Raw genomic sequence first — 25679 nt, forward strand, 5'->3', positions numbered from 1 at the left:
TTGCAAACAACTACTCACATTTCTACTCATACTATTACTCTCTTTAGCAGGGGATATTGAACTTAACCCAGGCCCTCCCTTTTCAACTCTGTCTCATACATCTGAGAATACCCCCTTCAAATTCCAAAAAGGTCTATCTGTCACCCATATAAATATCCGGAGCCTGCTCCCCAAACTGGATGAACTAAGGGCATGGTGCCTTATGCATAAACCCAAAGCCATCATTCTCACAGAAACATGGTTATCCCCTAAAACTCCTGATGCAAAATCGCTATTCAGGGATACTCAATTTCTAGGAGGGATAGGTCAAAGAGAGGAGGAGGGGTGTTATTTTATATTGAAGACACCTTACAATTTACACTGTTACATTGCCCCCCAAGACCGCCCTCTTTTGAAATTCTAGTTGGCAAAATATGCCTCCCCTTTTCTAAGCCCATCCTGATTGCTGGCATCTACCGCCCCCCTAAAGCCCCTCTACAGTCCCTGACTGATATCACCCAATTTCTTGGCTCCATTTCCTCTCTGAATGAAAGAGTGAGCTGCTAGTTCTTGGGGATTTCAACTACAATTGGCTCGACCATAAAAACAACAAAATTGAGATATAACTCAAGTCACTTAACCTAATGCAAATAATTTCCCAAACCACACGGACAAACCTGAAATCGCATAACCATTCCTTGCTAGACTGGATTCTCTACTCAAATCCCAGCAGAATCAAATCATCTGGCATCCCACCTGACATTTTCAGTGACCATGCAATAGTGTACTGTGTAAGGAAAATTAAATCACCCCAATCAAGCCCTAAAGTTCTCCTCACTAGAACATTTAGAAACTTTAACCCACAACAGTTTCTGGATGACCTTACCAACTGCCCATGGCACAGAATCGACTTAATTCCCGACCCTGATTCTGCTCTCGACTATTTCCAATCCGAGTTCTTAAAACTCTGCGATACCCATGCTCCACTACGCAGAATAAGGGTGCGGGGGGCCTACCTTCCATGGGTTACACCTGACCTTATAGCACTGTACCATTTCAGGGATGCCTTGTGGAAAAGCTACAAAGTAACTGGCACTACCAAGGATCATTATAACTACAGATGCCTGCGGAACATGTGCACAAGGCAAACAAGGCACACAAAAGCACAATATTACTCTGACAATCTTCACCAGAATATATCAAACCCAGCTAACTTCTGGAAGGTTATCAACAATATATTCCAGGCTCCTAACCATCAACAACCAAGTAATATCACTAAGGGGGATATTACTCTGACAAACCCCACTGACATTGCAAATGCATTCAATGATTACTTTGTGGGGTGTGCTACTAACTTATTAGCGAAACGCAGCACAAACCCCAAACATGAATCTCATCCTGGGAGTACCCCTATAGCCCCACCCCCTCCCAACACTGCCCACAGTTTTCAATTTGTCCCAGTTTCTGAAGAGGAGATTACACAACCGCTCGTCAAATTAAAACTAAGCAGCTGTCACGGAGCGCCCGCTACAAACACGGCGGGACCGCGAGGCTGAGGTGGGGATACTGATAGCCACCGAGCAGCCACGTCCAGAGTGCAGAGTGGCAGTCGTGTGGCCGGGTCAGGGTAGGAGAGGTCAGATTGGTTGAGGTACTTGCCATGGTCAAGGAGGAGTGGAGAGATCGGATGGCCATTGCTGCGGTGCCGGGGACCAGGGGTAGAGAGAGTAGAATAGTCTGTAGCCGTGGTCCAGCGGTCAGAGAAGTCAGGAGTCCGGGTGCAAGTTGAGGTCAAAATACACGAAGCGAAACAAGACAACAGGAAGCTGGAGGTAAGCGCACACGGATGAAAACAAGTTCATGCTCAGCCAGTTTGCCAAGGAGCATATAAAGTCTAGGCGCAAAGTTCATCTTTCCTGTCTTTCCTTCAAATACTTTCTGGGCAAGCTACACAGCTACCTGAACAAGCTCCTCACCCCTACCACACGCAGCACCTATCACCTGAGATCAGACTCCAAAAGACAGTTCATGGTCCCAAGGCTCAGCAAAGTATCCAGCCGCACCTCCTCCTCTTACCGTGCACCCCAAAACTGGAACAACCTACCAGAGACTCTCACATCCACCACCAGCTTAAGTTCTTTCAAATCTAAGGCTGTCTCACATTTTAACCTGGTCTGTAACTGTTACATACGCCCATAATATATATTATCTCTAACCGCATGCAATGTCTTGTATATAATGTATACCCTGCTCACTTATGTAACTATGTATTGTAACCGTGTATTATTTGTCATCATAACTCTGTGCCCCGGACATAATTGAAAACGAGCGGTAACTCTCAGTGTATTACTTCCCGGTAACACATTTTATAAATAAATACTCACACATACATGTACACATACATGTACACATGCGTACATATAACCACATGTGCTCCCCTGAGCGCTCTCTCTCTCTCTCTCTCTCTGTAGGTGGAGTATGACCCCTCAGACTGTCAACGCCTATTACCTGCCAAACAAGAACGAGATCGTCTTCCCCGCAGGAATCCTGCAGGCCCCATTCTACGCCCCCAGACACCCAAAGTACTCAGAGCGCCCCCTCCCCCACACACCCAAAGTACTCAGAGCGCCCCCTCCCCCACACACCCAAAGTACTCAGAGCGCCCCCTCCCCCACACACCCAAAGTACTCAGAGCGCCCCCTCCCCCACACACCCAAAGTACTCAGAGCGCCCCCTCCCCCACACACCCAAAGTACTCAGAGCGCCCCCTCCCCCACACACCCAAAGTACTCAGAGCGCCCCCTCCCCCACACACCCAAAGTACTCAGAGCGCCCCGTCCCCCACACACCCAAAGTACTCAGAGCGCCCCCTCCCCCACACACCCAAAGTACTCAGAGCGCCCCGTCCCCCACACACCCAAAGTACTCAGAGCGCCCCCCCCCACACACCCAAAGTACTCAGAGCGCCCCCTCCCCCACACACCCAAAGTACTCAGAGCGCCCCCTCCCCCACACACCCAAAGTACTCAGAGCGCCCCCTCCCCCACACACCCAAAGTACTCAGAGCGCCCCCTCCCCCACACACCCAAAGTACTCAGAGCGCCCCCCCCCACACACCCAAAGTACTCAGAATGCCCCCTCCCTCACACACCCAAAGTACTCAAAGCATCCCTTCCCCCACACACCCAAAGTACTCAGAGCGCCCCCTCCCCCACACACCCAAAGTACTCAGAGCGCCCCCTCCTCCCCTACACCCAAAGTACTAAGAGCACCTCCCCCTCACCTACACCCAAAGTACTCAGAGCGCCCCCTCCTCCACACACCCAAAGTACTCAGAGCGCACCCTCTTCCCTTACAACCAAAGTACTCAGGGCACACCCTCCTCCCCCACACCCAAAGTACTCAGTCCTATACCCTGTGCTCCCTCCCACACACCCAAAGTACTCAGAGCGCTCCCTCCTCCACACACCCAAAGTACTCAGCGCTATACCTTGTGCTCCCTCCCACACACCCCTCCACCCTCCTTTCTGCCCTAAATCTGCCACATACCACCCTTTTTATGACTGATCCAGTTCTCCTCCCTCTGCCCTCCCCTTACTTTCCTTCCAACCCCGCATTTCTCACCTCCCCGAACCTCTCCTTACATCTTCCCCCACCCCCCTCCTCTCGGTGCCCTCTCTCTCCCACCCATCCTTGCCTTCTTCCTTCTACAGGGCTCTGAACTTTGGAGGTATTGGAGTAGTCATGGGGCATGAACTCACCCACGCCTTTGATGATCAGGGTAGGTGGCAAATCGAGTGACTGAGACAGACATACTGAGTGCCAAAGAGGTGGAGGGACTCATTCAGAGCAGAGACTGTGGTACTGTAAAGCGCAGCGCATACTGCAGCTCAGGTGGGGAAGGACCTGGTCACAGAGGTGACGATGAGTGACAATAATGTGTGAAATACAGAGGTTATTAGGGGAAATTTGAGGCTGTTCAAGTGAGTGAGATGCATGTGAGTGATGGATAGCAGAGTGAGTGTGCAGTGTGCAGGGAGCTAAATGTGTAGTGTAGGGTGCAGGTATCTGAGTGTGCAGTGCAGTGTGCAGGGAGTTGTGTTCAGTGCAGGGTGCTGAGTATGCAGCACAGTGCATGAAGCTGAGTGTGTAGTGCAGTGTGTGGGGAGATCAGTGCAGTGCAGTGTGCAGGGAGCTGAGTGTAGGGCAGTGTGCGGGGAGCTCAGTACAGTGCAGTGTGTAGGGCAGTGTGCGGGGAGCTCAGTACAGTGCAGTGTGCGGGGAGCTGAGTGTAGGGCAGTGTGCGGGGAGCTCAGTACAGTGCAGTGTGCGGGGAGCTGAGTGTAGGGCAGTGTGCGGGGAGCTCAGTACAGTGCAGTGTGCAGGGAGCTGAGTGTAGGGCAGTGTGCGGGGAGCTCAGTGCAGTGCAGTGTGTAGGGCAGTGTGCGGAGAGCTCAGTACAGTGCAGTGTGCAGGGAGCTGAGTGTGCAGCTCAGTGTGTGTGAAGCTTAATGTGCTGTGTGCATGAATCTGAGTGTGCAGTCCAGTGTGCGTGAAGCTGTGTGATGTTTGCGTGAAGCTGAGTGTGCAGTATGCATGAAACTGTGCGTGCAGTGTACGTGAAGCTGAACGTGTAGTGTGCGTGATGCTGAGTGTGCAGTGTGCGTGAAGCTGTGTGCAGTGTGCATGAAACTGAGCGTGCAGAATGCATGAAGCTGAGTGTGTGTGAAGCTGAGTGTGTAGTGTGTGTGAAGCTGAGTGTGTAGTGTGCGTGAAGCTGTATGCAGTGTGCGTGAAGCTGAGTGCAGTGTGCGTAAAGCTGAGTGTGCGTGAAGCTGAGTGCAGTGTGCGTGAAGCTGAGTGTGCAGTGTGCGTAAAGCTGAGTGTGCAGTGTGCGTAAAGCTGAGTGTGCTGTGCTATTATCTGAAGTAGTGTTTATATAACTCTGCAGACAGAATCACTTCCACAAAAAGCTTACAATCTAATGTATGAGTACCAGGAGCCGCACTAAATCTCATGAGTGACAGTGGGAGGCTGAGTGACAGTGGGAGGCTGAGGGACAGTGGGAGGCTGAGGGACAGTGGGAGGCTGAGCGACAGTGGGAGGCTGAGCGACAGTGGGAGGCTGAGGGACAGTGGGAAAATGAGTGACAGTGGGAGGCTGAATGACAGTGGGAAACTGAGTGACAGTGGGAGGATGAGGGACAGTGGGAGGCTGAGGGACAGTGGGAGGCTGAGGGACAGTGGGAAACTGAGTGACAGTGGGAGGATGAGAGACAGTGGGAGGCTGAGGGACAGTGGGAGGCTGACTGACAGTGGGAGGCTGACTGACAGTGGGAGGCTGAGGGACAGTGGGAGGCTGAGGGACAGTGGGAGGCTGAGGGACAGTGGGACGCTGAGGGACAGTGGGATGCTGAGTGACAGTGGGATGCTGAGTGACAGTGGGAGGCTGAGTGACAGTGGGAGGCTGAGTGACAGTGGGAGGCTCAGTGGCAGTGGGAGGCTGAGTGACAGCGGAGGCTGAGTGACAGCGGGAGGCTGAGTGACAGCGGGAGGCTGAGTGACAGCGGGAGGCTGAGTGACAGTGGGAGGCTGACTGACAGCCACATGTCTCTCGTCAGGAGAACACCGGGGATTTCAGCAGCTCCAATCTCTCCCCCTATTCCCCTCCCCGCAGGTCGGGAGTATGACGAAGATGGGAACCTGCGGCCTTGGTGGCAGAACTCATCCCTGGAGGCGTTCAAGAACCGCACAGAGTGCATGGTGGGTCAGTACAACTCCTACACCGTGAACGGAGAGAACGTCAAGGGGCGACAAACCCTAGGGGAGAACATCGCTGACAACGGGGGCCTGAAGGCAGCGTACCACGTGAGTGCCACTGTGTGCCAGACTTGAGACCATATGGCAGTGGTTTGGCAAACCTCAGCTCGTGGCGCACCAGGTTTCTGGAATAACCCATGCACTTGCATGCAGGTGACAGGTTGTCTCAGAAACCTGGTGTGGCCGTCGGTCCCGAGGAGAGGTCTGGAAAACACGGCCTTATGGGGTTCCAGCCAGGGGCCAGGGTAGGGTTTGTCCTTTTGCCCCAACTTCTAGTACGCTTACCGACATCACATCTGCTGCCGCATAAACTCGGCGCCCTCACCATGGGAAGTGGGCGCTTGCTCTCTCCAGGCGATCACTGCCGCAAGTTCCTGCTCCAATTCCATCCTTTACCCAGCGTGGGACTTTGATCCGGATTGGTCGGCAGAGGACTCTGTTGGTTTTTATATGTGGTTCTCCTTTGCAGACTGGGTCAGACGAAATGGAGCAATAAGGAAGGGCAATCAAACGTTAACATTGATTCTATCAATTGGCTTATCAGTGAGACGTTGTTCACTTCAGGAATAGGGGAAGCGAAGGAAGAATTGAGCTCTTTGGATTAGGTTTTCTTTGGCGCGAGAGAGAATTTCAGGAAGTTTCTGGTCCACAAAGTGATTCAAGGTTTGATTCAAAGTCAATGGAAATATCCTGCCCCACGAAATTTCAACATAGATCAAGGGCTTCTCCGTCCCCACAGTTCCAAGAGATGTGCTATAAACTATTACATTATACTTATATTACACCATCTATTACATTTTAATAGGGCCTCAGCTTAAGTAATGCTTAAAATATGACTATCAAAGAGCAGGCGTTACATGACTTGTGGGAATGCCAAAGATCGAGCCATTCTGGTCTCAAATCCCAGATATGAGAAGAAAAATAAGTGACATGGATTTTTCTGCAAATCCACAGCTATCCTGAGGGTTCACAATACTACGGAGGGGATGTGCTCTAAAGTCCCCAATCTAGTCGAAATAGCATTTTTGGCAGCATTAAAAACAATTATATATTACTGGATCAAAGACATCTAGCCTCCATTCAAACACCGGCGAGATAACATGTATTTTATGCCGATAATGGATGGGCCTGATTCTCTCCAAGATATAGACACGGCAGGAGGTACATTTCTTAAAAACTGTGACTCATTGCGATCCCTATAGACACACAAAGACTGATGTACAAACATTGTGACCATACCCCATGGGTAGGTGGTAAAAAAGGGGAGATGCTCACCTTCGTGTCGATGTGGGAGTTGAGGATCTGTATTGTTGGTGATATGGTTGTTGTCCCTATAATTATAGAGCCGCGTTGTAATCTCATAGTATCAATTACTCACAACTTAACTTCTTCTCTCGGTTATTGATACGGCCATGCTTGATGTTAGATGTTAGATGTTTTTGATCATATTAGTTCCTTTGTAGTTTTATTGGTTGGGATTAGACCCAATGTGTTGGGCATTCCAAATACGTCAGTCATGGCGTCATCCCCACGCAGACTTGCGAAGGATCGGAGAGTAAACAAAGTGGGCGTGGAGAGTAGATATTAATAATCTAATATCAATTACTGTGTGTCATACAAGATGTAGCAGAAAATGAGCGCAAGAGTGTGGGAAATCGACATAATAGGAGCCTTTTCATTTTTAGAAACTTGAGACTCATATCAAGGGTTAAAGCCCTCCGTATGGGGCGTTAGGCTTAACACTGGGGTTCTGAGCTCCAGTCCTCAAGACCCCCCCCAAAAGGTCAAGTTTTCAGGATATGGCTGCTTCAGCACAGGTGGTGCAGTCTTCGACTGAGCCACTGATTTGAGCCACCTGTGCTGAAGCTGATATATCCTGAAAACCTGACCTGTTGGAGGGCTGTGAGGACTGGAGTTGAGCCCGCCTGTTGTAAGCCAGCGTTTCCCAGCTCCAGTCCTCAAGTACCTCCTACCAGTCCAGGTTTTAAGAATGTCCTCACATTGGCACAGGTGGCTCCATCTTTTTGACCTAACCACCTGTGCTGAAGCAGGGCTATCCTTAAAACCTGCCCTGTTTGGGGTCCTTGAGGACTGCAATTGAGAAACAGCATTGAAAGGGCAGTAAAAAGATACATTTCCATAACAAAGGAGATAAGAAAGTCAAGAACTCTTTTGTTTTCTGGACTAAAGAAAGAATATTTGGCCACAAAAACACCTATTGCTAAATGGATTAGATTAGCAATTCAAGAGGCGTGTGAGGCACAGGGTGGGGCGTGAAGATAAAACCTCTCTCAGGAGATCTTTAGCAGCTTCATGGACATTCCATGGTGCTTCTCTAATTCTCTCTTTGTATTTCCTCTGAGAGCTGGGCTAGATATACACACAAGTCAGAAAGTGTCCGGTAATTTGTGCCCACCTCCAGCTAGGGGGGACTTCATTCCCCAGTGTCATGCATTACAATGGCTCCATGTGTCTCTTCTCTCCGGGGCTGTGCCTGTCTCTTCTCTCTGGGGCTGTGCCTGTCTCTTCTCTCCGGGGCTGTGTCAGTCTCTGCTCTCCGGGGCTGTGCCAGTCTCTGCTCTCCGGGGCTGTGCCAGTCTCTTCTCTCTGGGGCTGTGCCTGTCTCTTCTCTCCACGGCTGTGCCTGTCTCTTCTCTCCGAGGCTGTGCCAGTCTCCTCTCTCTGGGGCTGTGCCTGTCTCTTCTCTCCGGGGCTGTGCCTGTCTCTTCTCTCCGGGGCTGTGCCTGTCTCTTCTCTCCGGGGCTGTGCCAGTGTGCCATGTGAGCGCCAGTGTGCCGGTCCCCTGGGGAAATCATGCCCCTCCCCCCTCCCAAAGCTCTGTCTTCAGGTTTTGCCCCCCACTCCCAGGTTCTGCTCTCGGTTCAAGGCTTTTCCTCTGGTTTCAGGCCTATAAGTCGTGGCTGCAGAAGCACGGGGAGGAGAAACGGCTTCCTGGCGTAGGACTCAACAACCACCAGCTGTTCTTTGTAGGATTTGCGCAGGTGACTCAACGGCCCTTCACTCACTGCGCCATCAGTCCCACCAACCCCAGTCCCACCGCGCCACCAGATTCACTGTACCACCAGACTTACTGCCCCCAGACTCACCGTACCACCAGAAATACTGCTCCCAGACTCACCGCGGCCTGAGACTCACCGCACCACCAGACTCACCACGCCCCCAGACTCACCGCCCCCAGACTCACCGTACCACAAGACTCACCGCACCACAAGACTCACCGCACCACCAGACTCACCGCACCACCAGACTCACCGCACCACCAGACTCACCGCACCTCCAGACTCACCGCACCACCAGGCTCACTGCCCCCACCCCAGACTCACCGTACCACCAGACTCACCGCCCCACCAGACTCACCGCCCCACCAGACTCACCGCACCACCAGGCTCACTGCCCCCACCCCAGACTCACCGTACCACCAGACTCACCGCCCCACCAGACTCACCGCCCCACCAGACTCACCGCCCCACCAGACTCACCGCACCACCAGGCTCACTGCCCCCACCCCAGACTTACCGTACCACCAGACTCACCGCGCCACCAGACTCACCGCGCCACCAGACTCACCGCGCCCTCAGACTCACCGCGCCACCAGACTCACCGTGCCACCAGTCCCACCGCCCCACAAACTCACCACACTACCAGACTCACCGCCCTACCAGTCCCACCTTCCCCAGACTCACCGTGCCACCAGTCCCACCGCCCCCAGACTCACCGCCCCACCTTCCCCAGACTCACCACGCCACCAGACTCGCTGCGTCACCAGACCCACCGCGCCTAGACTGACAAACCTCAGACCCTCGCCTCACTCTCCCCTGCAGGTCTGGTGCTCGGTTCGGACCTCCGAGAGCTCACACGAGGGGCTGGTCACAGACCCCCACAGCCCGGCCAAATTTAGGGTCATTGGGACGCTGTCAAACTCCAAGGATTTCGCCGAACATTTCAACTGCCCCAAGGGCACCCCGATGAACCCCGGGAAACACTGTGATGTGTGGTAAAGGCGTGTGTGTGTGTGTGGGGGGCCTGTAATGTGTGTATGAGCGTGCAATGTGTGTGTGCATGTAAAATGTGTGTGTGTGTGTGTGAGCGACTGTGTGAGAGCGTGCAATGTGTGTGAGCGACTGTGTGTGATCGTGCAATGTGTGTGAGCGACTGTGTGTGAGCGTGCAATGTGTGTGAGCGACTGTGTGTGAGCGTGCAATGTGTGTGAGCGACTGTGTGTGAGTGTGTAATGTGTGTGAGCGACTGTGTGTGATCGTGCAATGTGTGTGAGCGACTGTGTGTGAGTGTGCAATGTGTGTGAGCGACTGTGTGTGAGTGTGCAATGTGTGTGAGCGACTGTGTGTGATCGTGCAATGTGTGTGAGCGACTGTGTGTGAGCGTGCAATGTGTGTGAGCGACTGTGTGTGAGCGTGCAATGTGTGTGAGCGACTGTGTATGAGCGTGCAATGTGTGTGAGCGACTGTGTGTGAGCGTGCAATGTGTGTGAGCGACTGTGTGTGAGCGTGCAATGTGTGTGAGCGACTGTGTGTGAGCGTGCAATGTGTGTGAGCGACTGTGTGTGAGTGTGTAATGTGTGTGAGCGACTGTGTGTGATCGTGCAATGTGTGTGAGCGACTGTGTGTGAGTGTGCAATGTGTGTGAGCGACTGTGTGTGAGCGTGCAATGTGTGTGAGCGACTGTGTGTGAGCGTGCAATGTGTGTGAGCGACTGTGTGTGAGTGTGTAATGTGTGTGAGCGACTGTGTGTGATCGTGCAATGTGTGTGAGCGACTGTGTGTGAGTGTGCAATGTGTGTGAGCGACTGTGTGTGAGTGTGCAATGTGTGTGAGCGACTGTGTGTGAGTGTGTAATGTGTGTGAGCGACTGTGTGTGATCGTGCAATGTGTGTGAGCGACTGTGTGTGAGTGTGCAATGTGTGTGAGCGACTGTGTGTGAGCGTGCAATGTGTGTGAGCGACTGTGTGTGAGCGTGCAATGTGTGTGAGCGACTGTGTGTGAGTGTGCAATGTGTGTGAGCGACTGTGTGTGAGCGTGCAATGTGTGTGAGCGACTGTGTGTGAGCGTGCAATGTGTGTGAGCGACTGTGTGTGAGCGTGCAATGTGTGTGAGCGACTGTGTGTGAGCATGTAATGTGTGAGTGACCATGCCGTGTGTGTGAGCCCATTATGTGTGTGTGTGTGAGCATATGTGTGTGTGCATGTCTGACATCTGAGTGTGTCGGTGAGTGTTCAAGATGTACGTCCATAATGGCTGCGTGAGTGCACAGTGAGCGTGTGTGTGCAAATTGCGATTAGTACAGGATAATGTGTGTGCTGGGCTGCAGATACACATTGTGCAGTGTCAGTCCTGCGTCACCCCACGCCTGACCGTCTGCTGCCCTGGGAGGGGGCGGGGGGACCTCTGTGAGATGTGTGTGTCACACTATATGTTTTTACCACATATCACGCGGACGTCAACCTTCTGAGAATAGAACATGTTACCCCCCGGGGCCCTGCCATGTTACCCCCCGGGGCCCTGCCATGTTACCCCCCGGGGCCCTGCCATGTTACCCCCCGGGGCCCTGCCATGTTACCCCCCGGGGCCCTGCCATGTTACCCCCAGGGCCCTGCCATGTTACCCCCCGGGGCCCTGCCATGTTACCCCCCGGGGCCCTGCCATGTTACCCCCAGGGCCCTGCCATGTTATCCACCGGGGCCCTGCCATGTTAGCACAGGGGCCCTGTCATGTTACCCCCCGGGGCCCTGCCATGTTACCCCCAGGGGCCCTGCCATGTTACCCCCAGGGCCCTGCCATGTTATCCACCGGGGCCCTGCCATGTTAGCACAGGGGCCCTGTCATGTTACCCCCCGGGGCCCTGCCATGTTACCCCCAGGGGCCCTGCCATGTTAGCCCAGGGGCCCTGCCATGTCACACCTGGACATCCATCGCTTTGTGAAGTCCCTAGATGTGCTAGCCGGAGGCGCCCCCTTGCGGTGGATGTTAGGATTGTCGCAGGCCCCAGGATTCCGGGATGGGCAGAACTCAAACACCAAAGCATAAGACCCCACAATACACAGGGAGGGAGCAGCCCGAGCCCCGGAGAACATGCAGCTTCCCCCGCCCTGCAACACAAAACAAGCATCCCTTCATTTCTACACCGGGCAGCAGAGCAGCCCATATACTCACACACTCACTCATACATACATACTCCGTCACACACAGACTCACTCATATACTCACACACTCACTCACACATACATACTCCGTCACACACAGACTCACTCATATACTCACACACTCACTCATATACTCACACACTCACTCATATACTCACACACTCACTCATATACTCACACACTCACTCATACATACATACTCAGTCACACACAGACTCACTCATATACTCACACACTCACTCATACATACATACTCAGTCACACACAGACTCACTCATATACTCACACACTCACTCATACATACTCCGTCACACACACACACACACACACACACACACACACACACACACACACACATACTCAGTCACACACAGACTCACTCATATACTCACACACTCACTCATACATACTCCGTCACACACACACACACTCATATACACTCATACATACATACTCAGTCACACACACACTCACCCACTCGTACACACAGACTCACTCATATACTCTCACACTCACTCATACATACATACTCCGTCACACACACACACACACACACACACACACACTCATATACACTCATACATACATACTCCGTCACACATACACACACTCATACATACATACTCCGTCACACACACACACACACACACACTCATATATACATACTCAGTCACACACACACTCACCCACTCGTACACACAGACTCACTCATATACTCACACACTCACTCATACATACTCCGTCACACACACACACACTCATACATACATACTCCGTCACACACACACACACTCGTACACACAGACAATCATACTCATGTAAACATACATACTCACTCATATACACACACACATTTAGATTGTAAGCTCTCCGGGGCAGGGATTTCCTTTCCTATTGTCTGACTTTTGTTTGTTCCACTTATTGCATTATAACAGTTCCCTGTGCGGTCTCTTTTGTAAAGCTCTGAGTACACTGTGGGCGCTATATACAGAAATAAATATATATATATATACACACACACTGGTACACACACACTGGTACACACACACACACACACACACACACACACACACACACACAGATGGGGAGGTTTGGCTGGGACACAAGGACAGTGGCCGGTGTTACACGTTTAACCCTTTCAGTGCTGGCGAGGCCTGCACTGCATTGCTACGCATGTACGTGCATCTCTATCTCTCTCCACCGTTTTCAGGGGGGAAAGGGGCCGCTTTTGTTTTTCATCTCATCTTATATATTTCTCGCCCAATCCTCATGGAAATCGAGTGATTGTTCTGCAAGAAATTACGAAAAAATAAAAGGGGCCCCGTTTTTTTGCTGTGCACTGCCGGGCTCCCCAGCTGTGAAGGAGTTAAACGGTGCAGTCAGGATCTCTAAGATATCTAAACCCCCCCCCACATACACACCCTCCCCACCCCTCCACACCCCTCCACACAAACCCCACTTACCTCACACTGTGACATCTGCTGCTTCTCTCCTCCATTCACCTACAGGCACTGAAGTAGTGACACTACACTGTGAGCATGGTTATGATGGATACAAGAAACTCAGGAGGTAGCCATCTTAAATATCACCCACAGGAAATGTATTTTTTTCCCCCCCCACAAGTAGAAGTCAGTTTGAAAGTAACTTAAGATCTTAAGTTTTCATCAAAACACATTTAACCCCATAAGGGCTTAAGGTCTCGGACACTTAACCCCTTACCCACTCTGTCTGGACACGCTAAGCCCTGCTGGGGTAGTCATGTGATGCAATGTGGTACTTGTAGTCCTTGTAGCAACTTTGTGTGTGTATTGTGAACACGGTCAGGTAGGTTTAGAGCAGGAGTGGCCAACTCCGGTCCTCAATGGCTACCAACAGGTCAGGTTTTCAGGATATCCCTGCTTCAGCCCAGGTGGCTCAGTCAGTGGCTCATAGACTGAGCCACTGATTGAGCCACATGTGCTAAAGCAGGGATAAACCTGACCTGTTGGTAGCCCTTTAGGACCGGAGTTGGCCACCTCTGCTTTAGAGGTGCCTGTTCTGCACCAGGAAGTGTGGCCTCCTGGTTCATATGTAGCTCTCTGCTGTATTATTGGAATATACATTATAAATATACTGATGAACAGAGCTGAATCCCATAATCCTCCAGCTGATTATTAATAATGAATTTGCCCAGGATATGGAACGGTCTGAGGTGCTGTGTCCTGTACAAGTGACAGTGGCTGTCAGTTTGTCACCTAAATCACAGGAAGGAAACAGCAATCCACCCTTATGCACATTACTTACAATGAGGCACCTGAGTGTGTCATGATGGAAATACAGCACTAGGCTTGCCCACTCATTACACACTCGAAGAGTCTCACCCATTAGACTTCTCACCCATTAGACGAGTCTCACCCATTAGACGAGTCTCACCCATTAGACGAGTCTCACCCATTAGACGAGTCTCACCCATTAGACGAGTCTCACCCATTAGACGAGTCTCACCCATTAGACGAGTCTCACCCATTAGACTTGTCTCGCCCATTAGACGAGTCTCACTCATTTGGCAAGTCTCACCCAACAGACGAGTCTCGCCCATTAGACGAGTGAGGAGTCTCACTCATTAGACAAGTCCCACTCAGAAGTCTCACACATTATACGATCTCATTAATTAGAAGTATTGCTCATTGGACAAGTCTCACTCCTTAGACGATCTCATTAATTAGAAATATCACACATTAGACAAGTCTCACTGGGTAAGTTTAATTAAAGTTAAATAAATATATATATATATATATATATATATATGTACTTGTGTACAGATTTATATAATTGTCACAATGTCACTGGTGTATATATATTATATATAACCCAGTGCCGCCCTCAATCTGCGAGAGTAGCAACGGTACATTCTGGTCCTTGTAGCCCTGGACCTCTATTCCTGAGGTTCTGATCTCAGGTTGGGGGGGGATAGATGAGATTATTAGAGATTGTGCCTCCTCTAGATAAATGTTATTTTTATGGGACTTGTGGCTTCTTCCTTTTGTGTGTCCATTAAAATGTTTTATTTTTTACGTGACTATTAAACTCAGCAGAATCCATCTGTGTCTGTCTGACTGACGCTTCAGCGCAGGACGGGGGTCTCCTGTCAGGGTCTCACACTTTGATAATGGAATTTCATTGTAACTTGTCTTCAAATCCCTGGGTTCAAATACATCAGAACTTACAATTAACCAATGAGTTAATGAGCACACGTGTGCCGTTACATGTGACTGTGATTGGCTGGTTATCCCAAGAACATGGTGCACTATGGGTAATGTAACAACTTTATCAAACAAGAAATGTTTGTAAGACGTTACACCGAGTTTATTCACAAGTCACAGCCGCTCCAAAACACATTACATTAAAGTATGTGATCAATGAGGTTTGTGTGATCAGTTAGTTTCCGCTACCTTACGAGAGGTGCTGGCACCTTGGTGACGTTTGGGGGCAGCGGTGAGACTGCGCCCCACTAATCGTATATGTATTTTATTTGATGTTGCTTGTCTGCTTCCCCAGAAGTATCAGCAATGCCCTCAAATCATATACACAAATATGAGCCTGCACTGTGTATGTATACAGTATATATAAACACACACACAAAGATATACCGTTGTGACGGTAGGGGGTAACCAGGCTCTCAAATAAAGGTTAAGCCTGTTTTGGTTACCCCTGATCCGTGTATAAGGGTCCCAGAGAGTCAGCTCTTGGGCCCAGTAACATTGTATCTTTCCAATGTATTGTATGAAATAAAAGTAATTCTTGTTTTTTTCCCTTTCCGCGCACGCAATCAAGCAGGGATTGCTAGGGTATGAGTTTCAAGGGGGGGGGAGGAACCGTTGGCAGAATGTGCCTAGGAGGTTGGGGTCCAGAGTTGTCGGTTCCCCTATAAATGTACCCGGGAATCATGCCTGATTCTTGGATACATGCAGGAACATTGTCCCAGCAATATCTCCCCTTGAAAACGCAAGCGCGTCTCACCACTAGGGTACCCTGCTTCAGCATAGCCCAGAAAGGTGAATGAAGCACAGGGATGAATAGGTATCCCTGTAGCTGAGGGAATCCCTAGGTTAATGGGGGTACCCCAGCTAGTGCCAAGGTGCCAGAACCAGTGTAGGGTTTGTGGGTGCCCCAACCGTATATAAGTTTGAGGGGGGACTCTGAGAGTCCAGATTGAGTCCAAGGGAAAGTGTATGGGGAATAAGGCAGATAGAAAATAAAAGTACAACATTTTTCCTCTTCTGTCCCCCATACCCAGAGACTCAGAAGTGTATTAAAATATACTTTAATGTAATGTGCTTTTACATTCGGAACCTATGTCCAAACAGGCTGCCCGAGCCAACCCATAGGCGCTAGTAAGTCCGCTGGACATCGGAGTTCAAAGCAGTCAGAGGATGCCCAGAGGTGTGAATAGCATTTGGTCAGCGGGGAAAGGCGGAGTACCAGGTCCGGAGATCAATGGCAGTCCTCCGGGATGCCACTTGCTTTGCCAGACCTGTTGGAGCCTGTCCCTGCGGGTGGCATTGAGATAGCCAGGGAGAGAGGTGGCAGGCTTGCGCATGTCTCCTGCTGTTTCAAATTTCCCGCTGACCCGGCTTTTCTAGCCGGCTCAGCTCTGATTGGTTGCTTGGGAAAGTTCCCACGCGTTGATTGGTTGCTGAGTTTTGTGAATGAAACAGAGAATACTATAAGAATCTGTGAGCCAATCAGATTCAGAGTTCCTGTTGTAAGAGCGCGGGGGGGCTTTTCAAAGTTGTTCTTGCGCGAATAGCAGAGCAACCGGCTGCGATTTCAAGCCTGAAAAGCCTGCCCGCCAGAGACGAAGTCCCGACTTTTGCGCCCAACTTCTCATAAACGATCGTGTGTCTTTTTGTCTGTATTTTGTGTATCATTGTGTGTAAGCGAATTTATGCTGAATAAATTACAATTTATTTCATTACCTTGTTTTGCTCAATGAATGATCCTGGTAAAAAGGTGTCAAAATCTGGTCTCCCGTGACAACTGTATATATACATATGCATTTAGGAAATGGCTGCACACTCAGTGTTAAGTATCCTACAGAGAGTGTCTGTGCTAGATAGAAAAAATATCCAATTAAAGAAAAGACCAGAAAGGTCTAATTATCTGCACCAGACAAAATATATGCAAAAATAGAGGGTGTTTATTGACTCATAACACACAGGAGCCGGACGCTTCGGTCCCCAAACGGACCTTCTTCAGGGGGAACCGAAACGTCGGGCTCCAGTGTTATGGGTCAATAAACACCCTCTATTTTTGCATATATTTTCTCTGGTTCAGATAATTAGACCTTTCTGGTGATATATATATATATATATGCAATTTACCAGATTGTAGTCCAGCAAGAAGATACAGCACACAAGGAGTAGACTTCAATGATATATTGAAAGAGTAGACACTCAAAGAACCTTTGGTGTGTGTGTGTGTATATGTATGTGTATATGTATGTGTATATATATATATATATATATATATATATATATATAAATGTAAATACAATTGTATGCTCATCTGCATGTCTTAGGCAGGTCTGCAACCCCACATTTCACCATTATCACCCAGCACACAGCACTTCCACTGCAGCAAGGGATTCTGGGAAATGACATACAAATGAGCACACAGTGCCACTTTTTGCTTCAAAAACCATTTTTAACATGGATATATATATATATATATATATGAGTTAAACACACTGTTCAGGAAAAAGGGATGCGTCAAATGGCCTCAGTGGAGGTTGCCAGGTAAGTAGTAAGGGGAAATAGGACTTCAGGACATTCCTGATGCGACTTAACCCGGTTTATAGACATTACATATGTATACTCTCTCGATTAAAGACCAGAGGTACAGTTGGGGGGTGAGGGGGGATATGGTTGGCAAGGTTGTGTTGTTTATAATGGTTTATGTTTGTATTCTGGTTAATAAATGCGGTGTCCTTTACCTCCCACCTGGGTGTCAGTGTCCAGTTATTACCCGGGTGTCAGTGTCCAGTTATTACTCGGGTGTCAGTGTCCAGTTATTATTACCCGTGTGTTAGTGTCCAGTTATTATTATTACCCGGTGTTAGTTTCCAGTTATTATTATTACCCGTGTGTTAGTGTCCAGTTATTATTATTACCCGTGTGTTAGTGTCCAGTTATTATTATTACCCGTGTGTTAGTGTCCAGTTATTATTATTACCCGTGTTAGTGTCCAGTTATTATTATTACCCGTGTGTTAGTGTCCAGTTATTATTACCCGTATGTTAGTGTCCAGTTATTATTATTACCCGGTGTTAGTGTCCAGTTATTATTACCCGTGTGTTAGTGTCCAGTTATTATTATTACCCGTGTGTTAGTGTCCAGTTATTATTACCCGGTGTTAGTGTAAAGTTATTATTACCCGTGTGTTAGTGTCCAGTTATTATTACCGGTGTGTTAGTGTCCAGTTATTATTATTACCCGTGTGTTAGTGTCCAGTTATTATTATTACCCGTGTGTTAGTGTCCAGTTATTATTATTACCCGTGTGTTAGTGTCCAGTTATTATTATTACCCGTGTGTTAGTGTCCAGTTATTATTATTACCCGTCTGTTAGTGTCCAGTTATTATTACCCGGTGTTAGTGTAAAGTTATTATTACCCGTGTGTTAGTGTCCAGTTATTATTACCGGTGTGTTAGTGTCCAGTTATTATTATTACCCGTGTGTTAGTGTCCAGTTATTATTATTACCCGTGTGTTAGTGTCCAGTTATTATTATTACCCGTGTGTTAGTGTCCAGTTATTATTATTACCCGGTGTTAGTGTCCAGTTATTATTACCCGTGTGTTAGTGTCGTTATTATTATTACCCGTGTGTTAGTGTCCAGTTATTATTACCCGGTGTTAGTGTCCAGTTATTATTATTACCCGTGTGTTAGTGTCCAGTTATTATTATTACCCGTGTGTTAGTGTCGTTATTATTACCTGGTGTTAGTGTAAAGTTATTATTACCCGTGTGTTAGTGTCCAGTTATTATTATTACCCGGTGTCAGTGTCCAGCTATTACCCGGTTGTGAGGCCCGGGAGATGTAGTGAGGCCAGGAGGATGCCGGGAGATGTAGTGTGAGGCCCGGGGGATGCCGGAAAATGTAGTGTGAGGCCAGGAGGATGCCGGGAGATGTAGTGTGAGGCCCGGGGGATGCCGGAAATGTAGTGTGAGGCCAGGAGGATGCCGGGAGATGTACTGTGAGGCCAGGAGGATGCCGGGAAATGTAGTGTGAGGCCAGGAGGATGCCGGGAGATGTAGTGTGAGGCCCGGGGGATGCCGGGAGATGTAGTGTGAGGCCCGGGGGATGCCGGGAGATGTACTGTGATGCCCGGGGGATGCCGGGAGATGTACTGTGAGGCCCGGGGGATGCCGGGAGATGTACTGTGAGGCCCGGGGGATGCCGGGAGATGTAGTGTTAGGCCCGGGGGATGCCGGGAGATGTAGTGTGAGGCCCGGGGGATGCCGGGAGATGTACTGTGAGGCCCGGGGGATGCCGGAAGATGTAGTTTTCTGCAGGACTATAATTCCCAGAAGGCTCCAAGTCTGAAACTTGTTGTGAATTTGCGGGGGTGTCACGTAGCCTGGGGGAGGGAGAGTACGGGGAGGGGGGCGAGTGCGAGGGGTCATACCCCTGTATATAGAGGGCAGGTTTGGGGGTGACCGTGATACCCCTGTATATAGAGGGCAGGTTTGGGGGTGACCGTGCTACCCCTGTATATAGAGAGGAGGTTTTGGGGGTGACCGTGATACCCCTGTATATAGAGAGGAGGTTTGGGGGTGACCGTTATACCCCTGTATATAGAGGACAGGTTTGGGGGTGACCGTGATACCCCTGTATATAGAGAGGAGGTTTGGGGTGATACCCCTGTATATAGAGGGAGGTTTGGGGGTGATACCCCTGTATATAGAGGGGGGGGGGAAGTTACACTGTTGCCCTTAGTCTTGTTGTCTCTCACTCCCCATCCCCCCCAGGGTCAGTATGGATGACCTCCCCCTCTCTGCTCTGGACACACTGTGCCTGGGCTCCACTCTGGCTCTGTCCAGTCTCTTCTACTATCTGTACTGGAGACAGCGAGCGGCCGTGAGACGTATTCAGGTGACGCTCTTCCTTCCCCCCCCTCGCTCTTCCCTCCCCCCCTTCGCTCTCCCCCCCCTCGCTCTCCCCCCCTCGCTCTCTCCTCCCCCCTTCGCTCCCCCCCCTTCGCTCTCCCCCCCCCCCTTCGCCCCCCCCCTTCGCTCTCCCCCCCCCCTTCGCTCTCCCCCCCCCTTCGCTCTCCCCCCCTTCGCTCTCCCCCCCCTTCGCTCTCCCCCCCCCTCCCTCGCTCTCCACCCTCCCTCGCTCTCCCCCCCTCCCTCGCTCTCCCCCCCCTCCCTCGCTCTCCCCCCCCCTCCCTCGCTCTCCCCCCCCCCTTCGCTCTCCCCCCCCCTTCGCTCTCCCCCCCTTCGCTCTCCCCCCCTCCCTCGCTCTCCACCCTCCCTCGCTCTCCCCCCTCCCTCGCTCTCCCCCCCTCCCTCGCTCTCCCCCCCTCCCTCGCTCTCCCCCCCCCTCCCCTCGCTCTCCCCCCCCTTCGCTCTCCCCCCCCCCTTCGCTCTCCCCCCCCCTCCCTCGCTCTCCCCCTCCCTCCCTCGCTCTCCCCCCTCCTCGCTCTCCCCCTCCCTCGCTCTCCCCCTCCCTCGCTCTCCCCCTCCCTCGCTCTCCCCCCTCCCTCGCTCTCCCCTCCCTCGCTCTCCCCCCCCTTCGCTCTCCCCCCCCTTCGCTCTCTCCCCCCCTTTGCTCTCTCCCCCCCCCTCGCTCTCTCCCCCACCCTCCCTCGCTCTCCCCCCCCTCCCTCGCTCTCCCCCCCCTCCCTCGCTCTCCCCCCCCTCCCTCGCTCTCCCCCCCCCTCCCTCGCTCTCCCCCCCCCCTCCCCTCGCTCTCCCCCCCCCCTCCCTCGCTCTCCCCCCCCTCCCTCGCTCTCCCCCCCCCCTCCCTCGCTCTCCCCCCCCCCCTCCCTCGCTCTCACCCCCCCCTCCCTCGCTCTCCCCCCCCCCCTCCCTCGCCTCTCCCCCCCCCCCCCCTCCCTCGCTCTCCCCCCCCCCCTCCTCGCTCTCCACCCCCCCCCCTCCCTCGCTCTCCCCCCCCCCTCCCTCGCTCTCCCCTCCCCCTCCCTCGCTCTCCCCTCCCCCTCCCTCGCTCTCCCCTCCCCCTCCCTCGCTCTCCCCCCCCCCTCCCTCGCTCTCCCCCCCCCCCTCCCCTCGCTCTCCCCCCCCCCTCCCTCTCCCCCCCCCCCCCTCCCTCTCCCCCCCCCCCTCCCTCTCCCCCCCCCTCCCTCGCTCTCCCCTCCCCCTCCCTCGCTCTCCCCTCCCCCTCCCTCGCTCTCCCCCCCCCTCCCTCGCTCTCCCCTCCCTCCCTCGCTCTCCCCCTCCCTCGCTCTCCCCCCCCCCTCGCTCTCCCCCCCCCCCTCCCTCGCTCTCCCCCCCCCCTCCCTCGCTCACTCCCCCTCCCTCGCTCTCCCCCCCCCTCCCTCGCTCTCCCCCCCCCTCCCTCGCTCTCCCCCCCCCTCGCTCTCCCCCCCCCCTCCCTCGCTCTCCCCCCCCCCTCCCTCGCTCTCCCCCCCCCCCCTCCCTCGCTCTCCCCCCCCCCCTCCCTCGCTCTCCCCCCCCCCTCCGTCGCTCTCCCCCCCCCTCCGTCGCTCTCCCCCCCCTCCCTCGCTCTCCCCCCCCCTCCCTCGCTCTCCCCCCCCCTCCCTCGCTCTCCCCCCCCCTCCCTCGCTCTCCTCCCCCCCCTCCCTCGCTCTCCCCCCCCCTCCCTCGCTCTCCCCCCCCCCTCCCTCGCTCTCCCCCCCCCTCCCCTCGCTCTCCCCCCCCCTCCCTCGCTCTCCCCCCCCCTCCCTCGCTCTCCCCCCTCCTCCCTCGCTCTCCCCCCTCCTCCCTCGCTCTCCCCCCCTCCTCCCTCGCTCTCCCCCCCCCTCCCTCGCTCTCCCCCCCCCCTCCCTCGCTCTCCCCCCCCCTCCCTCGCTCTCCCCCCCCCTCCCTCGCTCTCCCCCCCCCTCCCTCGCTCTCCCCCCCCCTCCTCGCTCTCCCCCCCCCCTCCCTCGCTCTCCCCCCCCCCCTCCCTCGCTCTCCCCCCCCCCTCCCTCGCTCTCCCCCCCCCTCCCTCGCTCTCCCCCCCCCCTCCCTCGCTCTCCCCCCCCTCCCTCGCTCTCCCCCCCCCTCCCTCGCTCTCCCCCCCCCTCCCTCGCTCTCCCCCCCCCCCCTCCCTCGCTCTCCCCCCCCCCTCCCTCGCTCTCCCCCCCCCCTCCCTCGCTCTCCCCCCCCCCTCCCTCGCTCTCCCCCCCCTCCTCGCTCTCCCCCCCCCCTCCCTCGCTCTCCCCCCCCCCCTCCCTCGCTCTCCCCCCCCCCTCCCTCGCTCTCCCCCCCCCTCCTCGCTCTCCCCCCCCCCTCCCTCGCTCTCCCCCCCCCCTCCCTCGCTCTCCCCCCCCCTCCTCGCTCTCCCCCCCCCTCCCTCGCTCTCCCCCCCCCCTCCCTCGCTCTCCCCCCCCTCCCTCGCTCTCCTCCCCCCCCTCCCTCGCTCTCCCCCCCCCCCCTCCCTCGCTCTCCCCCCCCCCTCCCTCGCTCTCCCCCCCCCCCCTCCTCGCTCTCCCCCCCCCCCTCCCTCGCTCTCCCCCCCCCCCCCCTCCCTCGCTCTCCCCCCCCCCCTCCCTCCCTCGCTCTCCCCCCCCCCCCCCTCCCTCGCTCTCCCCCCCCCCTCCCTCGCTCTCCCCCCCCCCCCCCTCCCTCGCTCTCCCCCCCCCCTCCCTCGCTCTCCCCCCCCCCTCCCTCGCTCTCCCCCCCCCCCTCCCTCGCTCTCCCCCCCCCCTCCCCTCCCTCGCTCTCCCCCCCCCTCCCTCCCTCGCTCTCCCCCCCCCCTCCCTCGCTCTCCCCAGTGGGGGTTCCCCCTGCTGAAATCACCAGCAGCTCCCCACTCTGACCCCTGACCTCCTTTGCAGAATTCCGAGAAACTGCAGCTGGACGGTGACCTGCGGCGGCTGCTGGAGTCTTCAGGGAGTCGGGAGCTGAGATATGTGGCACTGGAAGGTGAATAAATGAAGGGTCCCCGGAGTGCCTCCCTGTCACACACACACACACACACACACACACACACACACACACACACTCTCTTATGGATTTGTAAGGCGCCGGTTTTTATTTGTTTTTGTCTACTATGTTCTGATTTTGTTTCAGTCCGTTTGTTACCGGGCAGCCTGGCCCACACTAAGGCCCCGCTCCCTCAGTCAGCGCGCCCACACTAAGGCCCCGCTCCCTCAGTCAGCGCGCCCACACTAAGGCCCAGCTCCCTCAGTCAGCGCGCCCACACTAAGGCCCCCACTCCCTCAGTCAGCGCGCCCACACTAAGGCCCCGCTCCCTCAGTCAGCGCGCCCCACACTAAGGCCCCGCTCCCTCAGTCAGCGCGCCCACACAAAGGCCCCGCTCCCTCAGTCAGCGCGCCCACACTAAGGCCCCCGCTCCCTCAGTCAGCGCGCCCCACACTAAGGCCCCGCTCCCTCAGTCAGCGCGCCCACACTAAGGCCCCGCTCCCTCAGTCAGCGCGCCCACACTAAGGCCCCGCTCCTCAGTCAGCGCGCCCACACTAAGGCCCCCGCTCCCCTCAGTCAGCGCGCCCCACACTAAGGCCCCGCTCCCTCAGTCAGCGCGCCCACACTAAGGCCCCGCTCCCTCAGTCAGCGCGCCCACACTAAGGCCCCGCTCCCTCAGTCAGCGCGCCCACACTAAGGCCCCCGCTCCCTCAGTCAGCGCGCCCACACTAAGGGTTTCCCTGAATGCAATCAGGTCACATTACTTCACACTTTTCACATTAGCGCTCCAATCACACCCCTCTTTCCCCCCCCCCCCCCCTGTTACCCTGTGTTATACTGGTTTGTAATGACACTTGTACACTAGTGTCTCCCAAACACACATCCCCCGGGCACTGTACACACACACACACACACACACACATTTTCCCACTGTGCTGATGTTGCTCTTTACTTCGGGCAAAACTGCTCCACATGGTGAGGGATCACCAAAGATTGCAAAAGATCCCCCATCTCGCACGCACGCTGTGCCCCCCCCCCTCCATCTCGCACACACGCTGTGCCCCCCCCTCCATCTCGCACACACAGTGATCCCACCTCCACCCACACCGTGTGAGCAAACACACTCTTTGTGCCCCCCCCCATACACACTCTTTGTGCCCCCCCCTGCATACACACTCTTTGTGCCCCCCCCTCCCTGCATACACACTCTTTGTGCCCCCCCCTGCATACACACTCTTTGTGCCCCCCCCCCTCCCTACACACTCTTTGTGCCCCCCCCTCCCTGCATACACACTCTTTGTGCCCCCCCCCCTGCATACACACTCTTTGTGCCCCCCCCTCCCTGCATACACACTCTTTGTGCCCCCCCTCCCTGCATACACACTCTTTGTGCCCACCCCCTCCCAGCATACACACTCTTTGTGCCCCCCTCCCTGCATACACACTCTTTGTGCCCCCCTCCCTGCATACACACTCTTTGTGCCCTCCCCCTCCCTGCATACACACTCTTTGTGCCCCCCCCCTCCCTGCATACACACTCTTTGTGCCCCCCCCTCCCTGCATACACACTCTTTGTGCCCCCCCCTCCCTGCATACACACTCTTTGTGCCCCCCCCCTCCCTGCATACACACTCTTTGTGCCCCCCCCTCCCTGCATACACACTCTTTGTGCCCCCCCCTCCCTGCATACACACTCTTTGTGCCCCCCCCCTCCCTGCATACACACTCTTTGTGTCCTAGGTACGGTGGGTGCCGTCAGTGCTTCTCTGCGCAGCCAGAACCAGCCACATCTCCATGTGGTGATCCAGAGACACGTTGTGACTGAGCACCGCCTCCTGTGGAACAGCCTGACACGGAACTGGTGAGATTCATGGGTGGGGACACTGGGTCATTGATGCTTCTACATCTTGGGGGAGGACTGGACTGTCCCTTTTCCCCCTATCAGGGTCTCGCGGGAAGGTATTAGGAGGTCGGGGGTCTCGCATGGAGAACGGAATCACCGATGTCCGTTAACTGTCCCTCTTCCCCCAGGAGTGAGAGTGAGCGCGTGCTCCATGAGAGTGTGAACTCCGTGCCCTTCCAGCTGTGCCCTCTGGGGGGTGCTGGTGACCCAGTGATCGTGTGTGACCCTCTGAAGGCGTCCGGCCTGGCATTGGAGACCATTCACGAGCGGTTCTATGCCCCGTCGCCGGGCTTCGGAGAGCTGCTGGGGCATTACCTGAGCGGGCAGAAACCCAAAGGCCTCCTGGAGACGGAGGAGATCCTTCCCGTGGGGGCAACACTCACAGGACTGGGGCAGCTGGTGCTGGACACTCAGGGGGGGGCTCACACTGCGGCCCCCACAGGACGGGTCTGAGTTCTTCCTGTCACTCGATGGGTACGAGGGCATCCTCCAGCAGCAGGAGTCTGTGGCCTACTTCTGGAGGAGTGCGGCCCTGTTCTGCGGGGCGCTGGGGGCTGCAGTGCTCTGCATCGCTCTGTACCGAGGTTACCGGCGGCGCCGAGAGAAGCAGGAGAGGGAGGAACGCCGGACTGAGATTGAAGCCCGCAGGACTGAGCTGCAGGCGGAGATGCAGACCCCCGAGGAGGGGGAGGGAGATGTCCCTGCA

At 54.3% G+C, this 25679-nt stretch overlaps 3 protein-coding genes across 4 annotated transcripts in view; 2 read left to right on the forward strand and 1 right to left on the reverse strand.

The window, feature by feature from the left end:
* ECE2 (endothelin converting enzyme 2) overlaps positions 1-12554 on the forward strand; it is a 34830-nt gene extending 22276 nt beyond the window's left edge. For both annotated transcript variants that reach the window (XM_075570855.1, XM_075570854.1), the window contains 5 exons: positions 2451-2561; positions 3693-3760; positions 5656-5846; positions 8705-8800; positions 9641-12554. In XM_075570855.1, coding sequence (XP_075426970.1) covers positions 2451-2561; positions 3693-3760; positions 5656-5846; positions 8705-8800; positions 9641-9817 — 643 coding nt within the window. In that variant the 3' untranslated portion in view covers positions 9818-12554. The remainder of the gene's footprint in view (positions 1-2450; positions 2562-3692; positions 3761-5655; positions 5847-8704; positions 8801-9640) is intronic.
* Positions 12555-19363: 6809 nt separating this feature from the next.
* On the forward strand, positions 19364-25578 carry LOC142466112 (mitochondrial ubiquitin ligase activator of nfkb 1-A-like). Its single transcript, XM_075570856.1, has 5 exons — positions 19364-19397; positions 19987-20110; positions 22983-23070; positions 24811-24931; positions 25102-25578. The coding sequence occupies exons 1-5, from the start codon at positions 19381-19383 to the stop codon at positions 25424-25426; spliced, it is 675 nt and encodes a 224-aa protein (XP_075426971.1). The 5' UTR covers positions 19364-19380; the 3' UTR covers positions 25427-25578.
* ALG3 (ALG3 alpha-1,3- mannosyltransferase) overlaps positions 25437-25679 on the reverse strand; it is a 7897-nt gene continuing 7654 nt past the window's right edge. The window contains 1 exon segment of the mRNA XM_075569438.1: positions 25437-25489. Coding sequence (XP_075425553.1) covers positions 25437-25489 — 53 coding nt within the window.

This window comes from Ascaphus truei, chromosome 14, assembly GCF_040206685.1.
Source record: "Ascaphus truei isolate aAscTru1 chromosome 14, aAscTru1.hap1, whole genome shotgun sequence".
In the NCBI taxonomy this organism is placed as follows: domain Eukaryota; kingdom Metazoa; phylum Chordata; class Amphibia; order Anura; family Ascaphidae; genus Ascaphus; species Ascaphus truei.